Source organism: Populus nigra, chromosome 19 (genome assembly GCF_951802175.1).
Source record: "Populus nigra chromosome 19, ddPopNigr1.1, whole genome shotgun sequence".
NCBI classification, from domain to species: Eukaryota; Viridiplantae; Streptophyta; class Magnoliopsida; order Malpighiales; family Salicaceae; genus Populus; species Populus nigra.
Window position 1 is genome coordinate 11,929,062 of NC_084870.1, and position 22,410 is coordinate 11,951,471.

The 22,410-nt window shown below is 36.1% G+C and overlaps 3 protein-coding genes and 2 non-coding genes across 6 annotated transcripts; 3 read left to right on the top strand and 2 right to left on the bottom strand.

The window, feature by feature from the left end:
• Positions 1 to 1,694: 1,694 nt before the first annotated feature.
• LOC133680051 (transcriptional elongation regulator MINIYO) lies at positions 1,695 to 9,886 on the bottom strand. Its single transcript, XM_062102849.1, has 10 exons — positions 9,534 to 9,886; positions 8,182 to 9,139; positions 7,352 to 7,479; positions 7,023 to 7,210; positions 6,800 to 6,905; positions 6,458 to 6,718; positions 5,892 to 6,080; positions 3,496 to 5,760; positions 2,589 to 2,798; positions 1,695 to 2,212 (listed from the first exon to the last, which is right to left on the bottom strand). The coding sequence occupies exons 1-10, from the start codon at positions 9,765 to 9,767 to the stop codon at positions 2,009 to 2,011; spliced, it is 4,743 nt and encodes a 1,580-aa protein (XP_061958833.1). The 5' UTR covers positions 9,768 to 9,886; the 3' UTR covers positions 1,695 to 2,008.
• A 2,246-nt stretch (positions 9,887 to 12,132) lies between these two features.
• On the top strand, positions 12,133 to 12,292 carry LOC133680684 (U1 spliceosomal RNA). Its single transcript, XR_009836365.1, has one exon. It is a non-coding gene; the product is annotated as a U1 spliceosomal RNA (small nuclear RNA).
• Positions 12,293 to 13,211: 919 nt separating this feature from the next.
• Positions 13,212 to 13,371, top strand: LOC133680696 (U1 spliceosomal RNA). The gene has a single exon (XR_009836376.1). It is a non-coding gene; the product is annotated as a U1 spliceosomal RNA (small nuclear RNA).
• Positions 13,372 to 13,879: 508 nt separating this feature from the next.
• On the top strand, positions 13,880 to 16,792 carry LOC133679338 (F-box protein SKIP23-like). The gene is made up of 2 exons (XM_062101893.1): positions 13,880 to 15,144; positions 16,226 to 16,792. The coding sequence occupies exons 1-2, from the start codon at positions 13,957 to 13,959 to the stop codon at positions 16,268 to 16,270; spliced, it is 1,233 nt and encodes a 410-aa protein (XP_061957877.1). The 5' UTR covers positions 13,880 to 13,956; the 3' UTR covers positions 16,271 to 16,792.
• Positions 16,793 to 16,904: 112 nt separating this feature from the next.
• LOC133679337 (rop guanine nucleotide exchange factor 1) lies at positions 16,905 to 20,372 on the bottom strand. Of its 2 annotated transcripts, none has more exons than XM_062101892.1 (5): positions 19,771 to 20,372; positions 19,481 to 19,543; positions 18,804 to 19,342; positions 18,152 to 18,505; positions 16,905 to 17,556 (listed from the first exon to the last, which is right to left on the bottom strand). In XM_062101892.1, exons 1-5 carry the CDS (start codon positions 20,060 to 20,062, stop codon positions 17,125 to 17,127), a joined length of 1,680 nt encoding a protein of 559 aa, XP_061957876.1. In that variant the 5' UTR covers positions 20,063 to 20,372; the 3' UTR covers positions 16,905 to 17,124. The 2 variants fall into 2 exon arrangements, with proteins under 2 accessions (XP_061957876.1, XP_061957875.1); XM_062101891.1 differs by having other exon boundaries at positions 19,427 to 19,543; positions 19,771 to 20,371.
• Positions 20,373 to 22,410: the final 2,038 nt, after the last annotated feature.

The window sequence follows — 22,410 nt, forward strand, 5'->3', positions numbered from 1 at the left end:
TTTTTTTTATTATTCTATTTTATTTATTTTTGAATAATTATTTTTAATTTGAATTTTTTTCTAGCGCATTATATATTGTTTAGGAGTTTATTTCACTATTAAATTTATGTTAGTTATTTACTAACTTAGACTGTTAGTTTGCAACCTAAAATGGGTCCGTTAGGACTTATTATGACAAAAACAACTAAGTTGTCACCAGGTTTATATGTACTTTTTACCATTCAGTAATTCTCATGCATTGAGAAGTTTTGTTATAGAACTTTTTATTTTTATTTTTTATTAATTTATTGATTCATACTATATATTTCTCTCATTTTATTTAGATTACTTATCGATTATAATATTGTTGACTCATTTTATCATATTTTAATGTAATTTAATTTTTTTAATTGGAATTATCAATATATAAGTAATGAAAAAAATTACTTATAATTTTACAATCTAAATTTATATTATATTTTTTATATAAAATAAAATATCACTGACACCCTCGGTACAAGAGTATAAGAATTCCTCGAGCAAGCTATTTGCATTAGACGTAAAACATGTGGTTCATGAGATATACTCAGTTGCTGCAAACAACTGGACACCAACCAATCTTGCTTTCCAGTTTTAATATATTTTTGGTAATAAGTTAGCACATGTAAATGTCCAGTGGGGAGAGAGAAAACGTGTTTACTTTTGCTTTCAAAATATATTAATATTAAAAATAAAAAATTATTTTAATATATTTTTAAATAAAATACTTTAAAAAACAACAAAAAAACAAAACACTACCTAAATATATTAAAAATTTTAGGTGTTTTTAAATCGATATAATAAATAAATTATTTTAATATATTTCCAAATAAAAAATATTTTAAAAATCTATCAAAATCCAAAACAGATCTTGAGCTGTAAAAATAATAAATATATATCATTGGAAATTAAAATATAATCCCAAATAGTTGAACATGTTTTCCGCACAATCAGACACTACTCAACTACCACCACAGAAGGCACATTCAATATATTATTGCTTGATCATTGGTTCAAAGTTTACACTTTTATATATAATTATAGAGCGCAGAGCACAAGAATTCCTCGAGCAAGCCATTTGCATTTCAAAACATGTGGTTTGCTTGCTCTACGTACTCGTTTTTTGTTTTTTGTTTTTCCCTGCATGCGGTACTCAGTTGCTGCTGTCACCTGGACCCCAACCAATCTTTGTTTTCCAGTTTTAATATATTTTTGGTAATATGTCAGGTCGCCATATGGGGACACTACATACTATGTTTCCATTTTTGGCTGACATTATAATTCAAACACAACCTCAACACAGCTGGCAACAGCCATGGTGATGGATGGAGATGCAACCAATTGCAAGATAATCTCTTTTCGGAAAAGAAGAAGAAGTGGAGGATTTCAGAATATATTAATATCCCGTGGGGAGATAAAAAAGCGTGATTATTTTTGCTTTCAGAATATATTAATATTAAAATATATATATATATATATTTTAATATATTTTTAAATAAAACAATTTAAAAAACAACCAACATTATAATTCAAACACTACCTCAACACAGCTGGCAACAGCCATGGTGATGGATGGAGATGCAATTAATTGCAAGATAATCTCTTTTCGGAAAAGAAGAAGAAGAAGTGGAGGATTTCTAGGCACTGCTGGAAATCAAAAGGTTTGACATGGGAAATTGAAGGGCTTCACCCTGAACTGAAGGGAGCCATTGCAGGAATTCCCTCCCACAGTAGAAGGGCCAAAACAACCTCTGCCCAACAGTGCCTTGACAAAATAATCAGATAAAGTAATCAACAGCTCAGTCCTTTCAAGTTACTGATGAGTCGGTCAAAAATTTGTCATGAATCCATGATTGAGAACTTCACATAGTAGATTACTCATGCTCCTTTCCTTTCCTTTTTACTCTCTCTCTCTCTCTCTCTCTATATATATATATATATATATATATATATATATATATATAGATATCTTCTTGCATATATGTACACATCAGAGTCTATCAACAAACTGTTTCTTCACAAAAGCAGATTTTAATTTCTCCACCTCAATCAAAAGAGATGAATCTCTGTCACAGGCTTCCACAAGGACTTCAAACCTTTTCTCAATATCACTGGCCTGCAGTGGCAAACCTTCCTGCTTCTCAGGCAAGCGAGATGATAGCTTGTAATAACGAACCAATTCCAGCATAATTCCCTGTAACATGAACTGGATAGTTATTATACAGATAACATATCGATGCTTACTCCTAAACCGAAAACATCTTCACCATTTACAAGTTTTTTATTTATTTTGACCGCAAAACAAATCTGGTTTTGTCCAAATACAGAAAGGGCAGCAATGGATTGTCATTCCAGATTGCTACCAAGTCAAATAAACGAGTAACAATTGGCTGCTAGAAGATTATAAACACCTAGAAAATATTAGCAAATAAACACTTCGATTTTGATATTGAATTTTTTGAATGATGTCTCACCAATGTTTAAGGCTTAGTTATGCAAAAGTCAAGAAAACTACTTATTCAATCAGAACCAAACCAAGAGGTAGTTCGCCCTCCAGAAAAGTTTAATACCTCATGTCTCTGCTTCTTGGAGTAGTCTCGCAAAAGAGATTTTGCAAGCTTATTTCGCAGCGTTATCTTGTCATTGGCATGAAACAGGAAAATGAAGGATGAAAGGTGGTGTAGAACCAGGGTAAATGCCATTGATCCTCGAGTTGCAGCTCTGTCAAGAGCACCAGAAACCCATGCTTTGACATAAGCTTCCAGAATGCCTTCATTGTCCTGCAAAGGACCAAGTTTCATAAATAAAAAGTGTCTGCATATTTTGATTAAACTCAGAATCTACTGGATACTAAAATTCTTGCAAAATCTTGACCGAAAATTATTTGAAATTGTGAAAATTTGAGACCAGCCCAACCATGACAAACTAAAGACCACTATTCCTGAGATAAAAGTAAAGCAAGATCTTGTGCTTGTTCTCGAAACCAATACACAACCATGCATTTAGTTCATATCTCATCATTTCTGCCTAGACAAATTATAACAGAGAAAATGCACTTAATATCTCCTATAAACCTCAAGATAACCTAACACACAAAAACTTATGTTCTTTCCCCTTTTTTTCCTGAAATTTCCACCAGTTGCAGCCAAAGACAAGAGCTTCATTCTCTTATTAAATCAAACCCATGTTGCTTTGACCCTTCATTTTATCTTAGCACCTGAGTCCAGCACTGGACACTTGGACATGGCTATGGACATTCGGACACTCCAATTATCTGGAAATGAAGGAAAGTTCTTAAAAATAGTTGACTCGGGCATACATACATGTGTCAGACACAAACCCATGTCGTATATGGATCCCAAGTCCAAGCAACATAGAATGGAAATCATGCAAGCTCGAACTAGACTGCAGATAGAACTAAATTCAACTAAAATAAGTTCATGGCCAATATAATAAGTTGAAGGTTAGCAGCTGTACCTCAACAGGTTCAAGGTAGCCTTCTGCCTCAGCAAAGCATTTCTCCAAAGGTGGCAGAATTTCAAGAACACGAGCATTGGCCAATCCATTCCAGGCAGCAAGTCTCACGGGAGTTTCAGTGCAACGATGCAAATATACAGCCACTTGCCGGCCAAAAATTATATCACCATAGGATATAGAAGCAAACTGCTCTACAAGAGTTTCAAGAAATGTAGAATAACTCTCGTGAATCTCTGATTGAAACCTCAAAAACTCCAAGGCAGATTTCTTCCCAGTTTCTGGAAGTACATTTACATTATCCTCCAAAAAGTGTTCAGCACTTCTAACAGATCTTGATTCATCAAGAAGCTGACCATAGAGGTTTTGCAAGGCTTCGTAAACATCCCTACTCTTGTCATCCTCAAGCACACCCATTCCACTAAGTAGTACGACAGATAGAGAATGCAACTTCCAAATTAAAGGTGTGAAGCGAACAGGAGAGGGAGCATCAGTAGGCAGGAAAGAGGACATGGTTTCCAGGCCTAGTAAAAAGAAAAGCCCGCCTTTAGCAACTTCAATTGTATCATGGGTGTGCTCAGTAGGATTCCGTGTATCAGAAGAACTTTGAAGACAACCCTGTTTGTTATTGGAGATGGTTGCGATTGGACTGAGAAACCAATGCAAGGGAAGCGGCAGTCTCTGGTGAGCCCACTCTGCTGTCAAAGAAGTTAAGTGATTATCATGCCATGTCATGTCTGATATGTCCAGATCCTCATGTATGGTTTCCAGGGATGATTTTCCCTTGGAATTGTCCTCTGGTGTGGCTTTCAATTTCCTCTTCACAGACAACCATCTATTCTTAAAGTGAGAAGCCAATGTGTTGCTAAAGGACACATAGTCCTCTTCTTTATATTCCCATCCAAAAAGTTTCACTCTCTCATTCAATTGTAGAAATCTCCGTGTATAGAAGTCAAGATACTTAAGAACAGGGACATCAAGCAAAATATCCAGCGCCTTCTTCATAACAGGCTTATCCCTTGGTCCAATGGTTAGGAAAACTCCTAATAGAGAAGAGATCATGTTCATTGCGATCGCCATTTCTTCATCAGTTGGAACTTCTGTGGTAGACAAGTTCTGGAAGATTTCTAGCATGCTGGTTAGCATTCTGGCATCTGTTTGAGCCAACAAAACAGTCATGGACCAAAATCCTCCACCAGAGGCACCCCAACCAATTCCTGCCCCTGGAGTTGGTCCTCCTCTACCAAATGTCTCAATTGACTGCACAGAGTGCCATTCTGATGTTACAAACTTAATAAAAAGATTAAGCACACATTTCAATTCAACCAAAGAACTCTTTAGTATCCCATCCTCGAGTATCTTTGATTCTCCTGAGAATCTGTATTCTTGGGAAGGTGGACTATGGACCCCACTCTTAGCTAATTGAATCAAATTATCAATGGATTCAGAAACACGGATTAGACCATGGAGGCAACAAACAGAAGCTAATGATGTTTCAGAGTTACTGTGCTGTCTCAAATGGCACAGTTCATCAATGAAGCTCAAAAACCCATTTTTAACAACTCCAAGTCCAATCTTAGGAACAAATTCTGGCAACCATGGCACATGCTGACCACTTCCTTGGAGTCTCAAGGCATCCTCTGGGATCAATCTCTCAAGCAATGTGGAGAGCATATGCAAGACAGCTGAATAGACCCACAACAAGGAACTAATAGATGAATCTTGAAAAACAAATTCACTCCTATTTCCTTTCTCCCACTCAAAGATTTTAGAAATGTATGGATCACTTATGGATGCTATCCATTTTAGAGCTAAATCAATCATTGGAGTCACGAAGCTCCAAGACCAACTTTCTTGTTCATCACCAGCACAATCTGACATCTGATTGCTTGCATGTTTCTGCATATAGAAATTTGGAAGATTTCTAGACAATGCCTCCAAAACAAGATATGCCTCCTTGGAGACTGAAGCAAATTCACCGAGAACATTGTTCTCTTGAAGTTTCGTGAATGTTGGTGGATTCAACCACAAGCACAGTGCAGGGAAGATATCTGAAAAGCATGATATACAGCACCCATAATGGATGCAGGCCTTCCAAAGACGTAGTTCTTCAACCATCAAAGCTGATGATAGTTTACAGATCTCCTTCCCAGATTTTATCCAGTAATCAAGGGAGGAAGTATACCGATACAGATGCCATGTCATAGCCTGGACAAACCCATTCTTTATTAACTCAATGCAATTGTTCTTGTCAGATTGAGCCAACACCTGTTTGACATCAAAATAGAACATTAAAATGGCTGTCTTGAAAGAAGCATTACAGACATTAACCATGCAATAGAATAAATAGGACCAGGCGCCAATTTATAACTGTTCAGAAACGTGCAGAAACTTCTTACCTTCAAAAGCCTAACAGATTTTATTTTAGAAGGGCGAACTTCTATATTATCTCCCATAGTAAACCTGTGGACAACCATATTGACAAGCCTTTGACACTTCATAATTGCATTTGCACATGTTAAGGAATGCCTTGCTATACCGAGAAGTATAGAAATTATGCATTCTTCCAAAGGAGCAGAAGGGTCAGCCTGAAATCGGACATAGAAAACTGCAGATCAAAATACAATAACTATGCACGAGGGAACGATCATTTAAATCAATAATGCAGGACACAATAATTCAACAAAAGAGTAAATTATATTTTGTACGGTTCTAAAATATGTCTTCCAATTTGAGTGTTAGTAATTTCAAACATCCGTTATTCTGAAAGAAGCACTAAGAACAATTCTGTGACAAGCGCAAAAAAAAAAAAAAAAAAAAAACTAAATTCACATCCGTCTCCATTTTACAGACCTCCAACAGAACTCATCCTTAAGTAAAACATTGTAGAAGTGATAGTCAGTTCACCCACATTGACTTTAATCACAAAATGATGTTTTTTTCTTGTCAATATAACTACACTTACTTCCAGAAGATAGCGCATCTTATGAAGGATTCCCATCCTAACCAAACCTGCAGCAAAATCCTGGCTAGCAACAGCAATATCATCCTGAATTGTGTGTTTGCCTTCAATCTCTTCATCAACGATATCCTCGGAGAAAGCCATAATATTAGAAGGTTTAGCATTATACTTCCAGAAACCACCATGAAGAAAACCAGCATCAATGTCTGGTTTGCTTCGAAAAACAGGAGCAGTGAAGATATCCTTCTCACAAGTTGCAATTTTCTGCAAGCACAATATATCAAACTCAAAGTCAACTGATGCCAGAGATATGCTCAGCTACGAAGAAAATGTCCAGAACTTTACCTCTGAAATCTCAAAGAAAGTCTCATTCAAATCACAACTGAGTACAGACTGAATAACTTTTGCACAAGCTAAAACTACAGAATGGTGATTATCATCAATACACATCCTACAAATCAAAACAACATTAAGTTTACTATTGTGTAATTGTATGAAGCAAGTGATTCAATCATCATTGTCAAAGGGCTGTGACAATAAACAGTAAAAGAATTCTGGAGTGACCAACCTCAATGCTAAAACAAGCTCAGGTTCAGGGCCAAGTGCAAAGGCCCAAATAGCCTCCCAATCATCTGACTTGTCAACTTGATTAGCATTGCTCACAGTAGATCCAACTTTATTTTGTTGGATACTATGTATCGCATTATCAAGCACAGATGCAAGAAGATGCAATGCAAGAGCCCGTTGTCCCGGAATCTGAAACTAACAAAATTAGCTTTGCACAAGAATCATATAAAAAAAATCATAAGGTGTTGCTTTCCATTTATTCAAGAAAGCCAAAATTTGAAATTAATTCACTTAAAACTAATTGGTGAGCTATGAATGATGTTAACTGACCACACTTCTAGTAAGTTGCACTGCTTCTTTGATTGTGTATCCTGCTGCACCAGGGTCTCCCTCAGTCCGCAAGAAGTCGCGTTCAGCTACATTATCAGCGCTAAGCCCATTGTCACTGGATATATTACCTACAAAACAAAAAAGAATAATCAATTTCATGACACGGCATCTGTTACCCCTGTAAATAAAGACTGCATCTAAAATGTAAGTTTATCGCAAAAAAAATCTACTATTATTCCAGATAACAGAACCAGGTTCAACAACATGCTTTCAAAGAGGTTTAACATGAAATTAGAAAGAATAACTGTGAATACTAAAATTATTACTGGTTTATGACCAAAGGTGAGGAAGTTTGAATAACCTTTATATCTAAAAGTGCTCGTTAAACAATGGGCAAAGGTGATCACCGAGCTACAAAACTTTCTTGGGTTATTATTATGTTAGACATTAGAACTTCTTATTGTCTACTGAAGACTGAAGATTTTAAACTTGGCTACTTGATTATCTTCTTGCCTAAGATACCAAAACCTACAGGTTTTGGCCTTCGTGATTATGGGAGGAACCATCAGCAATCAATTAAGCAAATCAAATAGCATGATGAGGTGTAATTGCTAATTACTCAATGCTCAATAAATCCACCAAAGATAACAAAACTGAGAATGATATATGACTAAAAAGATATCACCCAAACAAACCGAATGACAATAGGTTGTGGAGTAAATTAGAGAATCAGAATTTCTTTCATCGTTTTTTTTTAAATGAATGGGTGATATGGATAAAGAACAAATAATCTAACAACAAAAGGGATAAGAATAAGACTTTAGTCATACCAGTATCGGGTTCATCTGCAATAACAGTCCCTTCCAAAGAAAACCTTAATCCTCTAACTGCCTCAACCCTCTCACTCCAAGTATTCCACAAACAGCCACTGGTTGTGCTTAAATCATGCAGCACATTGTTATCTGGCCCACTCTTTGTGTCTTTTGATATATTCACTGTCATCATCTCTGGCCTCTCACTCCCTGCATGAGGAGAAATCTCTGAGTGTTTGATCAAGCGATTCTCAATTGGGATACTATCCACTTGACCACTGACAGCCTCGTCTGAACTCGAGACATTTTTCTTCTTCAATTTTTCTTGGCCACGTTTTTTCAGCAAGTTCAACAACTCAGGGTTCATCTTCTCCATTATCTCAGCCTGTGCTTCTGCAATCTCTTCAGCTGACATGCTCTGCAACCGGGAACGATTTTCTGCATCAATCTCACTCTCGAGAAGTTTAGACCCTTGTTCATTCCCATGACTATTGAAACCAGAGCTAGAAACTACAGTTTGATTGAGCTGCTCTCGCTTCTTTAGCATCTCTGACAATGCACGGTTATTTATCTCTATATCAGCTACAGAAGTGACAGACTCTTTCACTTTAGCTGGAGGCATAGAAGAACTTAAATCCGTTTCTATATCCACTTCCATTGGAACCTCACTAGCTCGAAAGGGGTCATTTAACAACTTTCTATTCTCCACGTGATCTACTGCTTCTCCATCCTTCCTATATTTTCCTGTCTTCTTTAATCCAGCCCTATTTTTTTCTACCTCGTCAATCTCCAATGAATTATCACTCGGGACCAACTCTCTCCACCGGCTAAGATCCAAACCCTTTTTCTGCTTCCTCTTTACTGGATGCGCAAAAGCCGATATTGGATTAGAGTAAATAGAATCATCATCATCTTCTTCACCATCATCCTCATTATCATCATTAGCATCCTTTCTGCTACTTATCGGACCCCAATGCTGCAATTAATCAAATCAACATATACATTCATAAACATCCACCACGCAACCATGAATAATTTCATCAAAATCCAAAACAAAACAAAAGAACCACCAAGATTGGTCAAATTGTGTGAAATTCAAAAACTTTTTGAACTATCCACTACGTCCCTTTATTTTAATAGCTCTAAAGCAATAGAAACTCAACTAAACCATATCCTAGCCCTAATAAAATCAACTACTTCTCTTCTCCAGCTCTGAAACAAAAACCAAAGTTCAAAACTTTCTCGAAAGCTCAAGACCTTTTCTTTCATTAACAAGAAACAAGACCCAATATGTCAAATATATTGGCTTCAAATTTGAAGCTGAGAAAACTGATAGTCTAAAACGCAAAAGACTGTGTAAAGGGGCTTACAGGACCATGGGAGCGGTGGCGAGCAACAGGGAAAGGCAAAACGGTGAGCTGAGGAGGAGGAGCAGGCTTGTTTTGTGGGGTTTCCGAAATACCCTTTTCAATAATGCTACCAATTAAACGTGAAGCATCATTTTCACCAATTTCTAGTTTGTTGGCTCCAAAAACATTTTGAGTTGAAGTTGAGGGATTTGTCTGGTTTTTCCTTCTACTAATGTTCTGCTTGTTGACGTCCATGTTTAAAATGCTTTCGACTTTTCTCTGTTTCTTGTTCGGTTTGATCAGCAGGGCACAGGCAGGGATGTAGAGAACCGAAGTGTTAGGCTTGCGGTGAAGGTTTTTATAGAGAGAGGCCAGGAGAGAAGGAGTGGTTTTGGGCTTGGGTTCAGAGGAGGACTGGCCTTGGGTTTGTACATAGGTTTGTGATTAACTGATTATACAATGGGATTATATATATTACAAACAAGTACAAATGCTAAACTTTGTTTACAAAATAGCCCAGCTTCTATTTATACTTCCTAAAGTACCCTTTATGATCATATGCATCTCTTCCTAGAAAAAAAAACACGAAGGAAAAGCCTAAACTTTATCTTCTACACTATCTCAAGAAAAATAGTCTTTACATAAACAAAACAGACACTGAGGACAACTTAGAACATTGCCTCATGTTCATGAATATAATTAAAAATACGGTGTAAACCATGTTTTTAAAAAATTTAAATTTTTTTTATTAAAATTTAATATATTTTATATAATTTTAATATGCTGATATTAAAATTATTTTTAAAAAATAAAAAAAAATCATTAATATATATTTCAGTATAAAAAATTACTTGAAAAGTAATACTAACTATACTGCCAAATACACTGCCATATATTGTGTTTGTTCTCTGAAGAAGTGAACGGCACGGATTCAAAGCAATCTATTAATATGGCCTTGAATATCTTGACAAAATTATGTTATTGCACTTGGTTCAGATCTTGTTTTTCGATTGCACTTCAATTTAACAGATTAAATGATTGTTTACAGGCTCTGTCAAATCTTGAAAATATCACTGTGAACTTTGGGCGCAGCCACCGAGTGCAATGCGGGCTACCAGACTAGGCCAGGGCCTTGTTTGCCCGAAACGCAGTCTGAGAAAATACTGGGGCCCACCCATTGTAATTTACGTGACTCTGGTCCCGCCTTCAGTGTTCTCTTCCCGATGTGGGATATCAACTCTCTGGGTCCTCAAGAAACTATTATCCTGTACTAGCAAAGTGCCGAAGTGTTTACAAGATACTTAACCAAAAAAAAAAAAAAGTGCCGAAGTGTTTTTTCTTCTGGTTCTCCAAACTCTAAGCATGAAATCTTTTGAGATGAGCATAAGTTTTATAAAGAACCAATTGTGTAAGAAACATGGAGTCAGTTTTCAGTTCTGGATGTGGTGGTGGCTTTCGTTTTTATAACGTGGCGTGATGTCTCTAAAGTGATGGCTTGAACTGGCATCCTTCAAAGGCTCAAGGTATCTGACAATGCACAGTGAGATTTGAATGCTACCATATAACTAAAGATTCTGATGCATAAGATAGCAAGGATGGCTGGTTGGATGGATTCCATATTACAGAATCCTTATTACCACTGCAAATAGGGATTTCAATGCTCATCATGTCATCTGATCTTGGCTTGGCCATCTCAACTGTGCAAAGACCTGAACTTTTGTAGCATCGATCAAGCCAGATTCATCGGTAAGAGGCTTCCAGGTCTCTTTAGCCAAGGGTCCCAAAGAGTGCCAATGATTCCACCCTAAACAAATGTTTTTTTTCCTCTCCCCTACCTGTGCTCCACATATGTAATCCTAAATCAGACCCCAGTTTTAGAACTTTCTTCCCATTCCAACTACGGTCATTTGGAATTCTTAGCTCCCAGGCAACTCTACCCTCCTGCAACCCTTAAAGAACCATTGTCAACACAGGCTGAGTTCCATTCCTTTTAAAAAAAACTTTCAAGCCTAAACCACCCTCCGATCTTGGTGTGAGTAACTAAGTCCCAGGCTACAATCTATTAAAATGCTTCCCTCTTCTTCTTTTTTAACCGAATTAAAGATGCTTTCACGGAGCATGGTATTCTTCAATCCCTTCTCCCACTTCTGCAGCAACTTAGCAAGTGCCAAGGAAACTGTAGCTATACATATGTTTGCACCGATCTAGCCTCAAGCAAATTCTAAATCGACTTAGGTTGATTCAGCCGAGTTTTTTAGGAAACAGAAAGTTTTGGTTGGACTGTGGTACAAAGTAATTTTTAAAATAATTTTTTATTTGAAAATATATTAAAATAAATTTTTTTAATTAACATAACAAAACTATCAAAACAAATACTAAAAAATATTTTTTAAAATAAAAAATATATAAAATTAAAAACATATGTTCTGCCTGCTTACCTCTTCAATTCCTTTGAAAACCAAAAAAATAAAATTACATACTATTAATTTATTTATCTGTGGCACCTAACACATATATAAAGAGTAATATACAGTTTGTCGTTGGTATCCCACATCGGGAATAGAGCAATAAAGACAGGACGCAAGGCGGATAAAATAGAATGGACGGGCCACTTAACAACATACTTACCTGGACGGGGTCTTTGGGCGATCAATAAGGCTCAGGCCTAGGCTGGTGGCTTGCATTGCACTCAGCTGGTGCATCAGTCTAACATCTCCCCAAGTGGGAGAGTGTACGTCAAAATTTGTGGTAGAGGGGGCCTGCGCTAGCCGCGGCCCCTATCTAATATAAGTAGAAAATTTTTGAGTCTTACGTTGTCTGGAATGCGTTTTCAGAGGCCGATAATGTAGAGTAGAAAATTCAAAATATGATTTACCGTTATAATTTATAATGTATTTTGAGATCAATATCTTTTGCGATTATCACTAGCGAATTCTCATGCCTTTAATTGCAGTTGAATGTAATTCATATCTCCCAAAATTTAATGCATCGGAGCACAAAGAAACCACATCTTGTTCTTACAAAAAACTAAACTTTACATGTCATCATATTCTCCTGCGGCATAAAAATTCAAATTGTATTCATTAAAACTTTAAAACGTCGTCAATAATTACATACTATTAATTACAACTTACTTTAGAGAGTTCAACGTTATAGCAAGAAAAGCTATTCTACATCACGGTTTTTTAAAAATAAAACAAAATATTTTTAGTAGAAGAATCTAGATTTTTTCACCGATATAGCCTAATCAACAAATCATTAAAGTTGATTCAACCAAGTATCTCCAGATCTAAAAATATATTATTTTAGAAATTTAGAGTTATAGATTACGGTATAAAGTACTTTTCAAAATAATTTCTTGTTTAAAATTTTATCAAAATATTTTTTTATATCAATATATAAAACTATAAAAAATACTATAAAATATTAATTTAATGTTTTTTCAATCTAAAAATATTTAAAAAAAAACATATAGAAACAAAAATATAAATGGTGTCAAACACCCCCACTTAAGGGCTTGCTTTCCTCTCCATTTCCTTCAAAAACCTAAAAAACATTACATACTATTAATTTATTTATCTTTGGCATCTTACACGTATATAAAGAACAGGATACAGTTGTTGGTATCCCATATCGGAAAGAAGTAATAAAGACAGAGCGAAAAGCGCATAAAGTAGAATGGACGGGCACCTTTACCACATACTTACCTGGACGGGGTCTTTGGGCGATCCGAAAGGCTCAGGCCTAGGCTTGTGGCTTGCATTGCACTTAGCAGGTGCACCTGTCTAACATCTCCCCAAGTGGGAGAGTGTACGTCAAAATTTGTGATAGAGGGGGCCTGCGCTAGCCGCGGCCCCTGTACAATATATGTTTAAGCGTAACTTATCTCGTTATTCTCTTTATTTGGTTAATATTTGTAAAAGAACTAGTATTTTTCTGTTAATAACTACTTTTTTTAACAGTTTTGAATTAACAGAATTTCGTTCTTGTTTTTTACAAAATTAGTAGTAGTATTTTTCTTTAAAAAAAGGGGGAGACAATTTGGTTTATAAATGTGTTTAACAGATTATATGCTACAAGATATTAAATTCTTTTAATTTTGAATGACAAATTTCTAGACAAAATATCATAAGAATAGATTGAGATTAAATGCCAAAAAAAACATACTTTTTCATAATAATTGCTTCTGCTTTTTTTTTCTTTTGCTAGTAGCTTCTAAAATTCCCGTGTAATAAATTAAAAAGGATAGAAAAAAATTATTCAGATCACAATTTAATATATCATAGATGCTATCGGCAAAATTGTGATGGGCTTGTACAAGCAAAACGCAGCCCATCTTCGATTTTAACAAGCTTCAGGGCAAAATCCATACAACTTTAAATTCTCACCCCATCCACGGTGTTTTCTTTCCAATTTTCCCTCACTTCCTCGAGAAAAACCCACCATGGCAGAGTGGACCCACCTTCCAAAAGATCTCATAGAACTCATCTCCAAATGCCTAGACACCTCCACAGACCTCCTCCGTTTCCGTTCCGTCTGCAATTCATGGCGATCCTCAATCCCTCCGAAATCACCCCGTTTATCATCAAACACCTTCAAGATCCTCCCAAATGACGGTATCTCTCACACCTCTTTTGGGTTTTCTCTGTTCAAGCGAAGTATATTCCTCATTGGGTTGCCGAATTCCCATAACCAGACAGACCCACAAGGCTGGCTTGTCAAAATCGAAGAAGATGTGCCTGGTAAAAAACACTTGTTTGATCCTTTATCACGGTGCAGGTCAACTTCTTTGCCTCGTAGTCTTCCTCGTGTTTTAGATTTAATGAATTTGAGAATTCGTGAATTGGGTCATGAATATGTTCTGCATCATGTTAGTTACAAGCCCAATTCGTCGAGTTTTACTGATGCTGGTAATTTATATATGGAGAAAGTTGTAATGATTTGGTTAAATTGCGAAACCGAGTTTGTTTTGTTAACAATTCATGTTTCTGGGAAGTTGGCTATGTTTAAGAGTGGTGATAAGAGATGGACTATTATTAATGAAATGCCATCGCCTTTCGATGACGTTATTGTTTATAAAGGGAGGTTTTATGCCGTGGATAATACCGGCAGGACTGTGGTTGTTGCGTTGGATACAGATTTGGGTTTGGTTGGGGATCCCGTTTTTGGTGGGGACAAGAAGTATTTGGTTGAGTCGAAGGGGGATTTGTTGCTGGTTGATATGTATTTGAGTATTGATACTGATGAAGGGTTGAGTATTGGCAACGATGTTGTGCAGGATCTTGTTCAGTATATGAGTGAGAGGACGGTTCGGTTTAAGGTTTTTAAGTTGAATGAAGAAGGGAAGAGTTGGATCGAGGTGAAGAATTTGGAAGATCGAGTGTTGTTTTTAGGTGATGATTCCACGTTTTCTGCATCGGCTTCTGAGCTTTCTGGTTGCAAGGGCAATTGTATATTTTTTGAGGATAATTTCTTTTATTCGAGAGAGGAAGGAGATGATGGATCAATGATTGGTCGTGATATAGGTGTGTTTGAATTGGAGAGTGGTTGTATAGGACCTTTAAGGAATTTTCCTGATTACTCCAAGATGTTCTGGCCACCTCCTGATTGGGTTGCTTCAACTTCATTGGAAGTAAGTGTTCACTTTTTTTTGTTCCCACGGTGTAATTGTTTTCATGAAGTTGAAATTTTATTTTTGTGTGCTAGTTTATCCTGCCTGGATTTTGCTATTTACTCTGTAGATTTCTCAACTTGTTCGGCTTGCAGTTTGGATGTGTTTTTCAGCTTCATGTCTTGATAGTTGTGTATCCAAATGGCCCTTGGAATCACAGGTCATAGTTGATCCATGATAAGTAAACTGGCAATGTTGTGCTGAAAATAGGTATGGATGCATTGGGTGGGAGGGGAACCCATTCTAGGTGAGGCATTTAGTGATGCCTCTTCTGAGACGATCTATCTCTAGAGGCTAGATTCTGGCTAGACCACTTAATATATTTGTGAGGAATAATGGAAACTATGCCCCGACCTGCCTTCCTATGCATTTGCATCATCAACTTACATCCCTCCATTGTGTCATAGGCTCAGGACAGGTCATTCTGGTTTTATTTTTCAACCTTAAATGTGAGTGGCGACAAGCCAAGACTGTCAGTCATATGCCCTTTTTGAGTGAGAGAGCATGGTTCACCTATCAACTTCTGTAATTGAGCATTTCCAAAGAGAGCTGTCAAATTACATAATCTCAAGGCAACACTATGAACTGATTTTGGATTCTGTTGGAAATGTTTTACTTCAAGGTTCTACTTTACATGGAAATCCTTCCTTCCTCCTAACCCTGTGTCCTTCCAGTTTTTTGGCTTCGTTGTGAATGCTTGAACATTGTTGCCAAAAAACAGAATTTCAGTTGCTTTGATAGTTGGTAACAGGACATTCATATCTCACTGTTTTCTTAATCTAATCAGTTAATTAATTGTTGTTTGTAATTTCAAGTGGCAAATCTTTCCTGCTGGACTGTACGAACATATGCCTTGCAATGTGACCGTCAAATTTAAGTGGGATGGAGTCTATTATTTATCTTTAGTACAATCATCATGCATTAGTAAATCTGCCCTTGTATCTGATATCACGTTCATTTTTTATTTACAAACATTGTTCCACTTCTTTTTTTCTTTTTCTGTATAATGACATGTTCTTTGCTGATATGGTCAATACAACAGGTGCAGAATCAAAACCAACTGGAAGAGCTGTTGATAGAGAAGTGAATAATAGTTGTCCTTTTCATGGCCGCACTGATAAAATATCAGCAGAGCTTGGTGCTCGTATACCTGTCCATTAATGTATTTACCTGATGACTTGAGGAGGTTTAGAAGTGAAGCGATGAGCTGAAGCTTCCAGTGCTATTTGAGAAGTTTAATCAGTTATGGCTTTCACGTTCTCTGTGAGTACCAAAATGTTTTAGTGATTTGAGCCTTTATCTCATGTTAGTTGAGAGCTAGGCAACAGCTTTTGTTCAGTCTAGCAAGTGGATGAAATCTCCTCACCAAAAGGTTGCCTGATTAATTTGAGTAAAAACTCATTGCAATCAGATCGTGGAGGGTGCGAAGCTGGTTGTTTGAGGGAGCGCTCCTGTAGTTTCCATTTATTGCCTTGAGTAGAAAGATCCAAATGACTCTGGATTCAGAACTAATCGTTTTTGTTTTCTGTAAACAAGTGCTGTTGACTCACCTTTTTTTATTTTTATTTTTGTTATTATTATTATAATTAATCTTCAGCAAGTTACTCTACTGAGTTGGATTTTGTACATGCCCATATCCAATTAGTCAACGCTGAAAATGTAGGTAATCTCTTTCCAGTGTGCCAATTGGCTGACTCAGCATAATTTTCTCCTGACATAGATAGAAGTAAGCTTTCCCTCACTTGCAGCTTAATTGAAAAGGGACTACATCAAAAATTTAGAGCATAATCTATCTATTGCTAAACAATATACAAGGCTAGAGATATGAATTCTACATGCTCCTCAGCCATTATATATCCATCCAGATCACATTAATGTGTTTTCTTGATTGCATTTATAGAATAACAGTTAATCTCACTCAGGATGGTGAGAGCTTCAAAGTCAATCTCGTTCAGGAGCATCTCCAGAAACTCTTCTTGAACTAAGGTTGCCTGTGTATGTCCAAACCGTCTCAAAGTCAGATGACAGTGGTTTTTCCAACTTACGATCAGGTGCTTCCTTAGGTTTGCCCCTCTTTAGGGAGGATGGCACCCTTTCTGGACTTCCGGACACTGGAGTCGAAGCACAATACGTAGGCGTTGCAAATGGAGAGGCAAAAGGGCTTTGTTGGATTGAGAAGGGGCTAGGAGACATTCTCTTCTGGATGGGAAGACCTCCTAATCCTCCTCTGTTGAAGAGGGACATCGATTCTGCTGCAGCACATTGCTTTATTGCATCATCTACGTAAATAACATCATCTATCCTTGCCATAATGTTGAAGGCCAAGCTCTCCATTACTCTTGAGTAGCTTTCGAGAATTGACTGCCCGACATCCTGCAAGAAAATAAACCTTTCATAATCCGCAAAGCATGTCTAGCATGGGCAGAACTGTTGCTGGATGCAGGGGGGGAGCTAGTATTCATAATTAAGAGGGGCAAAAATAAAAATACTATTTCAATAGGTATTACAAATAACATTATTTTATTATGTAATATTGGATTTAAACAAAATTATTGCATCAAAGTCGTATTATAAAAAATGATAATCTCATGTACAATTATTCTAAGTAAATTATTCTTTAGTAGATATGTTAGGGAGTAATGGGAAACTATGGGGAGAAAATGTCTAGAAAAGGGGGGTAAATTCAAAATCCTTAAACTATCAGGGACTATTAGAATTCTTTGATAAAATTAAGGGGGGCGATTGCCCCCGTTCTCTTACATGTAGCCCCGCCCCTGTCTGGATGGACTAAACAGTGTATTTGAGTGATGAATGCAATAACATAATTGTCTCTTGAACAATTTATTCGTTATTGCAGCACTTTTGGATTCATCTGAAAGGGATTCACCGCATGCAAAGTTATTTTATGATGTTGATTAGGAGAATTAGGTTAGAATTCTAGATTCCGACGAAGAATTGAAGCAACTACCTTGTTATATTGAATCTTGTTCATATCCAAAGTTGTTTGTGGGAGGCCAGGGAAACGAAGCCTTAAGCTCTGTAGGAGAGTTTCTGCTCGTTGGGTCAAAATCTGGTTCTTATGCGAATCTGTAACAAAGCCCTTGACCTTGCCGCCCCATGACGAGTGCTTAATTCTCATGTTATGGGTATGTTTTTTATGATCTTTCTGCTTCCATACATGCACCGCTGCCTCGATCCTGTTTGCTATTTCCAGAGTATAATGTTCTGTTGAAAGGTCAAGGCAATCGAGGAGGCGATCTGGTGAGAACTGCTCAGCGGTTATGTAGCGGTAGATGATATCACCAAGGCAAGCTTTTCCATTCTGATAGCATCACAGAAGAAAAAACAGCATATTGTGAGTTTAGCATCCAAAAGCCCAATAGCAAAATTAAAATAAGAAAAAGTTCAAGGTGCATGATTTATTAACTCTTTCAGTTTTAAAAGATAAAAGTTATTGCTAGGAGGCAAATATGACAACAGAACCTCCTCCAAATGTAATCAAACAATTTGCCAAGTAAAAAATGGTGCAGACAAAGAATGAAGCAGAACAAGACACATGCTGCAGGGGATAATTATACCAGTCCTAAGGACTTGTTATTTCAAGATACACAAAACTTTACCTTGGGCAAGGTCTCCATGTAAGCAGTGGGTATTTCCATCTCAACTAGCACGCTACTATTAATAGCCATTGCTGCTTTCAATATCTGATTGGTGCAATCTCTGCACTGCTGCAACCTCTTCCTTGCATCATCTGACAACCCATTTGGTGGCACTTTTGGACATGGCAACCACCATTTCTCTTCCTGCCTAGTAGAAGGCCTCCCCCCAGAAATACCCGACGGATAGGCATCACAATCACCACCATCAGCCACAACTATCCCCCGATCAACATACCAAAACTCCGTTTCACAAAACCCGTCAAGCATACTAATCAACATAGCATCAAGCTTCTTGAGCGCGGGCAGATTCACATACAAATCCGAGCGTGGTCTAGTTGCCATAACCTCATAAGTTCCCCCACCAGGAAATTGCTGCATCGAAGGTACAAGCTCAACAATCGAATCACTCACACATAACAGCCATTCCATTTCCCTTTTCCACATCGACTTCTTTTGCGGCAACAATGGCTCTAACCTCCACAACTCGCCAAAAACAGTCGCTGCAATTACAACCCAAGATTGAACTCAAATCCATATGGGCACCACACATTAACAACACTAATACAGCCAATGAAAATACAGACCAGAGAGATTTGTAATGGCATTTGAGATGGCAAGTGCAGTACAGACTCCCTTACCACCACCAGACATGTCCTCTCCTAGTAGAAGCTTAGCAAATCTTTCTTTCATCATCTCAACCTCTATGAAAATGTTCATGAAAAAATCCAAAATTAGTGAAAATAAATTTGAATAATGTTAAGAAATTTAAAGCAAATAAATCAGTCTTTTCAGAAAATAAATAAATCTCAGAATCAAATTTTTTGCTTCTTTGAAAAAATGATAAAAAAAATAGTAACTAGAAAATCATAAAAATTAAAATCCACTAAAATGAAAAAAAAAAAAAATATATATATATATATATATTTACCAGACAAATCAGTCTCCCTTCGTTTCTCATTCTTTGAGCCCCAGACCACCACATCTTTACCACCAATAACAGGAACCATAACCGGCGCCGGAAAACAGAAACCTCCAGCCACCGGACGCGGAGATGACGTCATCGAACTCGAAGCACCACCACCATCACGACCAAGCCCTCGCCGACACGAGAAATTACTCGAACTAGTACAGCTCTCCGACTCGCTGACGTCGGCACTCAAACTATAGCTCCCGCACCTTTCACTACCACCACCATCATCATCAGAAGACACACTCCCCATCTTGATGAAAAAAATCAAACAAGATTAGACGGTCATAAATCAAGATCTTAACTGCTTCTCCTCATTGTACGGTCAATGTAGCTGGTTGGCTGGAAATGTGAGTGTAGTAAGTGTGTTTCTCTCTCGGGAAAGAATGGTGTTCGTGTTTGGAGCTTTTTCAGAATACTTTTTATTTATTTATATAATCAGTGGCTGAAGGATTGTGTAGTGAAGAGTAGTTTGCTCTTTGCTGTTGATGAGGCGAGAGAGGAAAGGAGACGGAGACGGACGTTCGCTTGCTACTGCTACAGCTTAGTTTTTTCGTCTTTCCGTAACAGAAGGGTTTAGCACCAGACACGCCTTCTTTTATGTGGGGACCACCATGTTTTACTTTTAAATTAATTATTAAATCCCATTGGTTTTTTTTTTCATGTTATCAAGTACGGTCAGAGATCGACCTGAAAATGATTTAGATTACCGCATCGACTCGTTAATTAATGAGTTAATTGTTTTTATTAAACTGGTGTTATTTTTCTTTTTTTGAAAAATAAATCGAAGTTGATCCAATGAGGTTTGACTGATCAATCTTGTCGGACTAGCCGAGTCTGACTGTATATATATATATATATATATTACAATTTACGTAAAACTGGGTTAAAAAATTATAATTTTCATGAATGTATCGTCGTCTCCTTTGCTTAATTGGATGATCGAAACTCGAATAGAAAAAAATGATTTTAATGCATAGAGCGTGGTGAAAAATAGCAAGGACTTTTCTCGTCTAATTATGATACATCCAGATTTTGATTTTAGAATAAATAATTTGAATGATATTTGATAAATTATGATCAACTTGTTGTTGTGGAAAAACAAATGTTTGCTATAAATATAAAACACATTGCAAATTATATAAGCGTGAATTAAGGAGTCATTTAAGCATTTTTGGAGATATTAAAAGACTACTGCATTACAGATTTTTCTCTTCCTTTTATTTTTACGCGTGTCAACTACTAGACTACTACTAGATCTAAAATTAGTTCAAACTTTATTGGTAAATAAAAAAAAACAAATTATTAAAGCCTGTATTCTCTTCCTTTTATTTTTACATTTTTTTAAAAAAATACTTGGTTTTATTGTCAATAAAACGCAAGCAATAACCTAATGTTTGCTAATGATTTGTTTATTTTTACATTTTAAAAATATTTTTGAAAAAACTTATTATTTTTTAAATTTAAATTAATATTTTTTTAGTGTTTTCAGATGATTTTGATGTACTAATATTAAAAATAATTTTTTTAAAATAAAAAAATTATTTTAACATATTTTTAAATAAAAATATTTTAAAAAATAACTAATTTCACCTGCCTGATACCTAAAGTGGCTGGAAATTGGAATTTTACAGGCACAACATGTGTTACCATCACAAGCATTTTGATATTAATACTCATGGATCTCCACGATGATGTTACTGCTTGGTTGGTATTTATGAGCACGTGCGGCTTGCAATCGTGTCATTAAAAATTTATCCTTTTATTTTATGATAAATTATTTTTATCATTTTATATTTAGTTATTTTTTTATGTTTTTATAAATTATAACTTACATTATATAATTTATAAGTTACATAGACGCTTCACAATGCAAAAAAAAAAAACTAATAAAAAAACTCAAATTGGTTGCATGCTTATCTTACTGATTAAATAGCTACTACTATCAAGGATCAACTGAGTGTTGTTGAGGCGTGAGGTTTTGTGTTAGTGACAGAGGAGAAACGAGAACCCAAAGAGAAATTGATCTATTTTTGGTAACTAATTATATGTGACTAGTGTTTTGTGTTATATTATATACAAAGGTAGATTTATTTATTTTTACTTTAAATTTTAGTTTGATAAACTGTAATATTTTTTTAAAAATAAAAGCAGAGTGAAAAAAATAACTAAATTATAAGAGATGAGGAGCAATTCTTTCATAATTTAAATTTTAGATAAACTACACACACAAACAATGTACTGACAGAACAATGTTTTTTCACCTCTTTAGAAATTGTCAACATGCAGACTTTATAGGTTATAAGCCTAGTATAAGATCCATCTAGGCAAGTGAACTCAATAATTTATTAATTTAAATTCAATTCAAGGGCCAGTCATTGAAAAGAAATGATTTTTTTAATCTAAATAATTTTTTTATTTTATTTTATATAAAACAAATTGATTCAAATAAAAAACGTACAGGTGACTACTCGGGCCTTAAGCAGAGCCTACACATGCCAATCTTATAAACATGATTTCAAGAGAAAACTCTTTTTTTATATAAAAAAAAAGCCTCATGGAGGTGTTCTTCCTTTTATGTTTTACCTGATTGGTCAATTA

Coding starts and splice junctions, on each gene's coding strand:
- LOC133679338 (XM_062101893.1), top strand. CDS start 13,957: ATGGCAGAGTGGACCCACCTTCCAAAAGATCTCATAGAACTCATCTCC. Junction 15,145..16,225: donor TTGCTTCAACTTCATTGGAA/GTAAGTGTTCAC, acceptor TCAATACAACAG/GTGCAGAATCAAAACCAACT.
- LOC133679337 (XM_062101891.1), bottom strand. CDS start 20,062: ATGGGGAGTGTGTCTTCTGATGATGATGGTGGTGGTAGTGAAAGGTGC. Junction 19,544..19,770: donor AAGGGAGACTGATTTGTCTG/GTAAATATATAT, acceptor ACATTTTCATAG/AGGTTGAGATGATGAAAGAA. Junction 18,506..18,803: donor ACATGGAGACCTTGCCCAAG/GTAAAGTTTTGT, acceptor TGATGCTATCAG/AATGGAAAAGCTTGCCTTGG.
- LOC133680051 (XM_062102849.1), bottom strand. CDS start 9,767: ATGGACGTCAACAAGCAGAACATTAGTAGAAGGAAAAACCAGACAAAT. Junction 9,140..9,533: donor GCCACCGCTCCCATGGTCCT/GTAAGCCCCTTT, acceptor GATTAATTGCAG/CATTGGGGTCCGATAAGTAG. Junction 6,719..6,799: donor CTTTCTTTGAGATTTCAGAG/GTAAAGTTCTGG, acceptor TTGTGCTTGCAG/AAAATTGCAACTTGTGAGAA.